Source organism: Pseudophryne corroboree, chromosome 8, assembly GCF_028390025.1.
Source record: "Pseudophryne corroboree isolate aPseCor3 chromosome 8, aPseCor3.hap2, whole genome shotgun sequence".
Classification (NCBI taxonomy): domain Eukaryota; kingdom Metazoa; phylum Chordata; class Amphibia; order Anura; family Myobatrachidae; genus Pseudophryne; species Pseudophryne corroboree.
Genome location: NC_086451.1, coordinates 480,253,512 through 480,262,882, shown reverse-complemented (window position 1 = coordinate 480,262,882; position 9,371 = coordinate 480,253,512). Strand labels below are relative to the sequence as shown.

The window sequence follows — 9,371 nt, the reverse complement described above, 5'->3', positions numbered from 1 at the left end:
GGCCGCGGCACATGAGGAATTGAGCGCAGGTGAGAGAAGAGAGACTGAGCGCGGGCAGGGAGGGAAGGAAGGAGCGCGGTGTGACAGCTTAACGTCACACCACGAGGCGGAGCCAGGAGGATGCATCCATGTACCCAGTGCGGCCAGTAGCCAATAGTACAGACATACTGTAGTGCTGTGTCCGGCTGCGGTGGTGGCGGGAGGCGGGCAGGAGGCGGCAGGAGGGTTGGGGCACAGGATGGCCATCGATCGCTGTGCTGCAACAGGTATGGGGGGTGCCAGACATTAGGGGATGCCTGTGCGCACCAGGCACCCCCTGTGCGCACGCCTATGTCTGTACTGGGGGGATATCTGGCACTGGGGGCATATCTGGCACTGGGGGGAAATGTGTATCTTACACTGGGGGCATATCTAGCACTGGAGAGATGTGTATCTGGCAGTGGGGACATATCTGGCACTATGGGGACATATATGGTCTGGCACTGTGGGGGCATATGTGTATCTGTCACTTTGGGGACATATATGTATCTGGCACTGTGGAAGAATATATATATCTGGCACTGTGGAGGAATATATGTATCTGGCACTGTGGAGAAATATATGTATCTGGCACTGTGGGGGCATATATTTATCTGGCACTGTGGGGGCATATATGTATCTGGCACTGTGGGGCATATATGTATCTGGCACTGTGGGGGCATATGTGTATCTGGCACTATGGGGACATATATGTGTCTGGCACTGTGGGGGGCATATGTGTATCTGGCACTGTGGGGACATATATGTATCTGGCACTGTGGAAGAATATATATATCTGGCACTGTGGAGGAATATATGTATCTGGCACTGTGGAGGAATATATGTATCTGGCACTGTGGAGGAATATATGTATCTGGCACTGTGGAGGAATATATGTATCTGGCACTGTGGGGGCATATATTTATCTGGCACTATGGAGGCATATATGTATCTGGCACTGTGGGGGCATATATGTATCTGGCACTGTGGAGGAATATATGTATCTGGCACTGTGGAGGAATATATGTATCTGGCACTGTGGGGGCATATATTTATCTGGCACTATGGAGGCATATATATATATATCTGGCACTGTGGGGGCATATATGAATCTGGCACTGTGGGGCATATATGTATCTGGCACTGTGGGGGCATATATTTATCTGGCACTATGGAGGCATATATGTATCTGGCACTGTGGGGGAATATATGAATCTGGCACTGTGGGGGCATATGTGTATCTGGCACTGTGGGGACATATATGTATCTGGCACTGTGGGGACATATATGTATCTGGCACTGTGGAGGAATATATGTATCTGGCACTGTGGGGCATATATATATCTGGCACTGTGGGGGCATATATGTATCTGGCACTGTGGGGGCATATATGTATCTGGCACTGTGGGGGCATATATGTATCTGGCACTGTGGGGGCATATATGAATCTGGCACTGTGGGGCATATATGTATCTAGCACTGTGGGGCATATATATATATATATGGCACTGTGGGGGCATATATGTATCTGGCACTGTGGAGGCATATATGTATCTGGCACTGTGGGGCATATATATATCTGGCACTGTGGGGGCATATATGTATCTGGCACTGTGGAGGCATATATGTATCTGGCACTGTGGGGCATATATGTATCTGGCACTGTAGAGGAATATATGTATCTGGCACTGTGGAGGAATATATGTATCTGGCACTGTGGAGGCATATATGTATCTGGCACTGTGGGGCATATATATATCTGGCACTGTGGGGGCATATATGTATCTGGCACTGTGGGGCATATATATATCTGGCACTGTGGGGGCATATATGTATCTGGCACTGTGGAGGCATATATGTATCTGGCACTGTGGGGCATATATGTATCTGGCACTGTAGAGGAATATATGTATCTGGCACTGTGGAGGAATATATGTATCTGGCACTGTGGGGGCATATATTTATCTGGCACTGTGGGGCATATATGTATCTGGCACTGTGGGGCATATGTGTATCTGGCACTGTGGGCATATATGTATCTGGCACTGTGGAGGAATATATGTATCTGGCACTGTGGAGGAATATATGTATCTGGCACTGTGGGGACATATATGTATCTGGCACTGTGGGGGCATATATGTATCTGGCACTGTGGAAGAATATATATATATATATATATATATATATATATATGGCACTGTGGAGGAATATATGTATCTGGCACTGTGGAGGAATATATGTATCTGGCACTGTGGGGACATATATGTATCTGGCACTGTGGGGACAAATATGTATCTGGCACTGTGGGGACATACATGTATCTGGCACTGTGGAGACATATATGTATCTGGCACTGTGGGGACATATATGCATCTGGCACTGTGGGGACATCTATGTATCTGGCACTGTGTGGACATATATGTATCTGGCACTGTGGGGACATATATGTATCTGGCACTGTGGGGACATATATGTATCTGGCACTGTGGAGGAATATATGTATCTGGCACTGTGTGGACATATATGTATCTGGCACTGTGGAGGAATATATGTATCTGGCACTGTGGGGACATATATGTATCTGGCACTGTGGGGACATATATGTATCTGGCACTGTGGAGGCATAAATGTATCTGGCACTGTGGGGACATCTATGTATCTGGCACTGTGGGGACATATATGTATCTGGCACTGTGGGGGCATATATGTATCTGGCACTGTGGGGACATATATGTATCTGGCACTGTGGGGACATATATGTATCTGGCACTGTGGAGGCATAAATGTATCTGGCACTGTGGGGACATCTATGTATCTGGCACTGTGGGGACATATATGTATCTGGCACTGTGGGGGCATATATGTATCTGGCACTGTGGAGGCACCCATATTTTGGTGTGTTTATATGTATGTGGCACTGTACTGGGGCTTTATTTGTATGTGGCACTGTACAACATGACAAAACATGGGGTTGTGACACAAGGTCAAACTCCTACAAACGTCAAACCGAAAGGTGTGCGCACAAAAATGGGGTGTGGCTTTGTGACAACTATGCCACGCCCCCATTTTTGTTCACGTGCCTTCGGCGCGCGCATGATATGGCTCTTACTCTTGACTACAGATCTTTTCTGTCTCTTTGCCACTGACTGGTTGGCCACCCCTGCTTTACATCTTTGAAACTATGGGGCCCAGGACACACCATGAAACACCCCCCACCCCTTCCCAGGTCAAAGCTGACACTATGATACATTTCCTGCGTGGATTTACCATCTATTATATAATTCTATCTGTCCTCTCAGTTGGTGACGGAGCTCTCAGGTGATTACATCACTGACACTGGTAGGAGGGGACAAGGGTCAGACCAACTGTCAGTAACTATTATGTTCCTGTTACTTAGTAACAGTGGTTTTGATAATTTGGCTACTCCTGTCAGTAGCCCCAATCAACAGATACAGCGGTAAGGTGGACAATATCCAGGGGGCATCTCCCAGATATGTTTTGTAATATTATATGGCCGTCTAGCAGCCTACATAGAAACTGTCTCGAAAGTGATTGCTCTGATCTAGGGGCTTAAATTCATACCAGGCACCTGGAGAAATAGATGGTGGTGCCCCCCACCCACTGGGGCATGCACATGTGGCAAAGCTGAAGGGACAAAGGAGGAAGTAATGTACCAGCAATCCTGCAAGTTGTGGATAATCTCCAGCCACCTCCCCCAAGTTCCCCTCAGCCTCACCCCCACCCTTGTGTATCTCCAGCCTCATTCCCTCGTGTTTCTGCAGCTCCAATCCAAACAGTGTCTCTCCAGCCTCAGCAAGACCCTTTCTGTCTTTCCAGCCTTCCAGTGTCTCTCCAGCTCTAGCCAACCCCTTCAGTCTCTCCAATCTACCAGTGTTTCTCCAGCCCCAGCCAGACCCCTTCTGTCTTTCCAACCCCCCAGTGTCTCTACAGCTCTAGCCAACCCCTTCTGTCTCTCCAGCCCCCTAGTGTCTCTCCAGCTCTAGCCAACCCCTTCTGTCTCTCTAACCCTCCCACCCAGTGTCTCTCCAGCCCCAGCCAGACCCCTTGTCTCCCCAGCCCCCAGTGTCTCTCCAGCTCTAGCCAACCCCTTCTGTCTTTCCAACCCCCCAGTGTCTCTCCAGCCCCAGCCAGAGCCCTTCTGTCTCTTCAGCCCCTCAGTCTCTATCCAGCTCTAGCCAGACCCCTTCTGTCTCTCCAACCTCCCAGTCTCTATCCAGCTCTAGCCAGACCCCTTCTGTCTCTCCAACCTCCCAGTGTCTCTCCAGCCCTAGCCAGGCCCCTTCTGTCTCTCCAATCTCCCAGTGTCTTTCCAGCCCCAGCCATACCCCTTCTGTCTCTCCAGCCTCCCAGTGTCTATCCAGCTCTAGCCAACCCTTTCTGTCTCTCCAACCCCCCAGTGTCTCTCCAGCCCCAGCCAGACCCCTTCTGTCTCTCCAACCCCCCCCAGTGTCTCTCCAGCTCTAGCTAACCCCTTCTGTCTCTCCAGCCTCCCAGTGTCTATCCAGCTCTAGCCAACCGCTCCTGTCTCTCCAACCCCCCAGTATCTCTCCAGCTCTAGCCAACACCTTCTGTCTTTCCAACCCCCCAGTGTCTCTCCAGCCCCAGCCAGACCCTTCTGTTTTCTCCAGCTCCTCCTGTCTCTCCTGTCCCCAAGTGTCTTTCCAGCTTTACCTAGCCCCTTTCTGTCTCTCCAGCCCCCACCCCCAGTGTCTCTTTAGCTCCAGGCAGCTCCTTCTGTCTCTCCAGACCCCCAGTGTGTCTCTCCAGCTAGCCCCTTCTGTCTCTCCAGGTCCAGGCAGCTCTATTTTGTCTCTTCAGTCCCAGTCCCCACATCCCTCCACCATCAGCCCACATACATTTACCTTCTGTTTCTTCTATCTGCCGCTGATCCTGTTCATGCCATGGCTTCTCTGAGCAGTGTGATGCAGTGAGACGTCATGATGTCATGTGTGCCGAGCCGTGATCAGCAGGGTGCAGGCAGCGGTTTAACATTTATCTGTGTCCCCCTGACAGCTGGTACCCGGAGGCCAATGATTCCATGGCCCTCAGGAGTTCTGTCACTGCTCTGATCACATATGACTTGGCCACTCATCCACTTTCTCCACTAACTTATCCAATCATTTCCCTGATAATCGCGATTTGGACACTTTTGGACTGCTTTGTATAAACTCGCGGATAGGTGATAGAACGCACAACACGGCGGAGGCGGAAACCTCAGACACTGTGCCGGATATTTACCATCCTGTATTTAGTCATGGATAACTTTATGTTACCTTTTTACCACACATTCTTCACTGAGAGAGGTACCAGAGCCGCTGGTGAATCCTAATGTTAGCCCTTGGGCTCTTAGGGGTCTATGTACTAAGCCTTGTAGAGAGATAAAGTGCACGGGGGGGGGAGCCAACCAATCAGCACCTTAATGCCATGTTACAGGCTGTGTTTGAAAAATGACCGTTATGAGCTGATTGGCTGATACTTTATCTCCATCCAAGGCTTAGTAAATAGATCCCTAAGTCTCCCTGTGGATTGTAAGCTTGGATGGCTAGGCTGTTGTACAGAATTAGTCTGTGCTATGGCCCTCATTCCGAGTTGATCGCTCGCTAGCTGCTTTTAGCAGCCGTGAAAACGCTAGGCCGCCGCCCTCTGGGAGTGTATCTTAGCTTAGCAGAAGTGCAAATGAAAGGATCGCAGAGCGGCTGCAAAAAATTTTTGAGCAGTTTCTGAGCAGCTCCAGACCTACTCAGCGCTTGCGATCACTTCAGACTGTTCAGTTCCTGTTTTGATGTCACGAACACGCGTTCGTATCTGACACGCCTGCGTTTTTCAGCACACTCCCCGAAAACGGTCAGTTACCTCCCAGAAACGCCCACTTCCTGTCAATCACTCTGCGGCCAGCAGTGCGACTGAAAAGCGTCGCTGTATCTTGTATGAAACTACTTCGGCTGTTATGAAAGTACGTCGCGCATGCGCATTGCGCCGCATACGCATTGCACCGCATGCGCAGAAGTGCCGCTTTTTTGCCTAATTGCTGCGCTGCGAACGAAAACAGCTAGCGATCAACTCGGAATGACCCCCTATGTTCTGTGCATTAAGCTTGGATAAAGAGAGGAAATAATTATACTCATCATTCCAGTTGGGAGAACACCATAAAGTTATTTATTGTCCCGGAGTGTGAGAATCTTCCTCGCCCCGTCACCACGCTCCAATAACAAAGCTCTTCCGGAGGATTATAATATAACAATAGGGTGGATGATAAGATGCTGTTATCGCTGTGATTGTCTCCAGATAAGGACGTGTTTCCCACAACACGCCTGTCACATACATGTCAGCATATTACTAAGACAAGATAATGAGCAGACGAGGAATGTTATTCTCACATTCCCTGTGGAAGCGTCTCATTGTCTCCGCTGCTCACACATGTAACACTTCCGTCACCGTATGTACAGATAGAACACTGAGACGTCTTATCCGAAACTTACAGCAGTTCTGAATAGAGTACATTGGAAGGTGAGGTCATGTTTGTGGCTTCTGGCATAAAGTCATCGGATCTGGGTAATGGGGGTCATTCCGACCCGACCGCACGCTGCAGTTTATCGCAGCGCAGCGATCGGGTCGGAATTGCACGTGCACCAGCGCATGACAGACAGAGGTAATCGCTAGGAGGGAGGGGGCAGCACGGCGGCGTTTGGCCGCCGTTATGGGGGCACGGTCCGGCCAACGCAGGTGTGGCCAGACTCTGCGGGGGGCAGGCCGCTGCGGCTGCGTGACGTTACACGCAGCCGTTGTGGGCCGGGGAGCGACGAGTAGCTCCCAGCCAGCACGCTAAAGCTGCTCTGGCCAGGAGCTACTCCTAAAGTGCAGAAGCACTTCTGCAGTGGGGGTGTGGGGGGGGGGGGGGGGGGGGGGGGTTGTTTCCTACTGCGCATTTGCAAACACTAGGAAAATGGCCTCCGAGCCATTTTCCCAGTGATTTCTGCAGCGCTGCTGCTGTGCCACGGGACTCCGGAGGGTGTGCATTGAAAGTAATGGGTGCAGGATGTGCTGTGTGGGCTCCCCTGTACCCCCGGGGCCTGTGTGCACCGCACATACTGCACCCATTAAAAATACGCCAGTGGACAAGGGGCATACATCCCCTAGAATATGCAATGTATGATACAGCCCAACCATAATCCTTAACACTCTGTCAGACCCAGCCACTGATCTCCGTCAGACCCAGCCACCGATCACCATTAGACTCAGCCACAGATCTCCGTCAGACCCAGCCACCGATCTCCCTCAGACCCAACCGCTGTTCACCGTCAGACCCAGCCGGCGATCACCATCTAATCCAACCGCCGATCTCCCTCAGACCCAGCCACCGATCACCATCACACTCAGCCACAGATCTCCCTCAGACCCCGCCACCGATCTCCCTCATACCCAACCGCCGATCTCCCTCAGACCCAGCCACAGATCTCCGTCAGACCCTGCCACGATCTCCATCAGGCCCCACCACCGATCTCCCTCAGACCCAGCCACAGATCTTCGTCAGACCCAGCCACCGATCTCCTTCAGACCCAGCCACCGATCTCCTTCAGACCCAGCCACCGATCTCCATCAGACCCAGCCACCGATCTCCTTCAGACCCAGCCACCGATCTCCTTCAGACCCAGCCACCGATCTCCTTCAGACCCAGCCACCGATCTCCTTCAGACCCAGCCACCGATCTCCATCAGACCGAGCCGGCGATCACACACTGCACCCATTATAAATACGCCAATGGATAAGGGGCATACATCCACTAGAATGCATGACACAGCCCAACCATAACCCTTAGCGCTCTGTCAGACCCAGCCACCGATCACTGTCAGACCCAGCCACCAATTTCCGTCAGACCCAGCCGCGATCTCCGTCAGACCCAGCCACTGATCTCCGTCAGACCCAGCCGCCGATCTCCGTCAGACCCAGCCGCCGATCTCCATCAGAATCAGCCGCCGATCTCCATCAAAACCAGCCACCGATCTCCGTCAGACCCACCTCCCAATCTCCTTCAGACCCAGCCCCCGATCTCCATCAGACCCAGCCACCGATCTCCTACAGACCCAACCCCCGATCTCCATCAGACCCAGCCACCGATCTCCTTCAGACCCAACCCCCGATCTCCATCAGACCCAGCCACCGATCTCCTTCAGACCCATCCCCCGATCTCCATCAGACCCAGCCACCGATCTCCTTCAGACCCAACCCCCGATCTCCCATCAGACCCAGCCCCCGATGTCCATCAGCCCCAGCCCCCGATCTCCTTCAGACCCAGCCCCCGATCTCCATCAGACCCACCTCCCAATCTCCTTCAGACCCAGCCCCCGATCTCCATCAGACCCAGCCACCGATCTCCTACAGACCCAACCCCCGATCTCCATCAGACCCAGCCACCGATCTCCTTCAGACCCAACCCCCGATCTCCATCAGACCCAGCCACCGATCTCCTTCAGACCCAACCCCCGATCTCCATCAGACCCAGCCACCGATCTCCTTCAGACCCAACCCCCGATCTCCATCAGACCCAGCCACCGAACTCCTTCAGACCCAGCCCCCGATCTCCCATCAGACCCAGCCCCCGATGTCCATCAGACCCAGCCCCCGATCTCCATCAGACCCAGCCCCTGATGTCCATGAGACCCAGCCCCTGATGTCCATGAGACCCAGCCCCCGATGTCCATGAGACCCAGCCCCCGATGTCCATGAGACCCAGCCCCCGATGTCCATGAGACCCAGCCCCCGATGTCCATCAGACCCAGCCACCGATCTCCGTCAGACCCAGCCCCCAATCTCCATCAGACCCACCTCCCAATCTCCTTCAGACCCAGCCACCGATCTCCTTCAGACCCAGCCACCGATCTCCGTCAGACCCAGCCACCGATCTCTTTCAGACCCAACCCCCGATTTCCATCAGACCCAGCCACCGATCTCCTTCAGACCCAGCCCCCGATCTCCATCAGACCCAGCCCCCGATGTCCATGAGACCCAGCCCCCGATGTCCATGAGACCCAGCCCCCGATGTCCATCAGACCCAGCCATCGATCTCTGTCAGAACCAAGCTGTTGGCTGGACATGGTCCCAACACATCTCATCCATGTTTCATGCATTGCTGGGAGCCTCCGCAGACTGTCCTGTGCTGTACACACAACATTCATTATATGAGAAAGTGGCTGCGCTGGTTACGTTGCCAGAGGCGACGTGTCACTATTGTGATTATATCTGTAATGATTATTTACACTTTGGTGGAAAATACCATAGAACTTAGAAGACCATAAATCACTGGAACGGCAAAAGCTCCGGCGTCCGACATCTGC

At 52.4% G+C, this 9,371-nt stretch overlaps 1 protein-coding gene across 1 annotated transcript; it reads left to right on the top strand.

Annotated features, from left to right (window-relative positions):
• The first annotated feature begins 238 nt into the window (after positions 1–238).
• On the top strand, positions 239–8,708 carry LOC134949972 (uncharacterized). Its single transcript, XM_063938650.1, has 3 exons — positions 239–266; positions 7,227–7,763; positions 7,867–8,708. The coding sequence occupies exons 1-3, from the start codon at positions 239–241 to the stop codon at positions 8,706–8,708; spliced, it is 1,407 nt and encodes a 468-aa protein (XP_063794720.1).
• Positions 8,709–9,371: the final 663 nt, after the last annotated feature.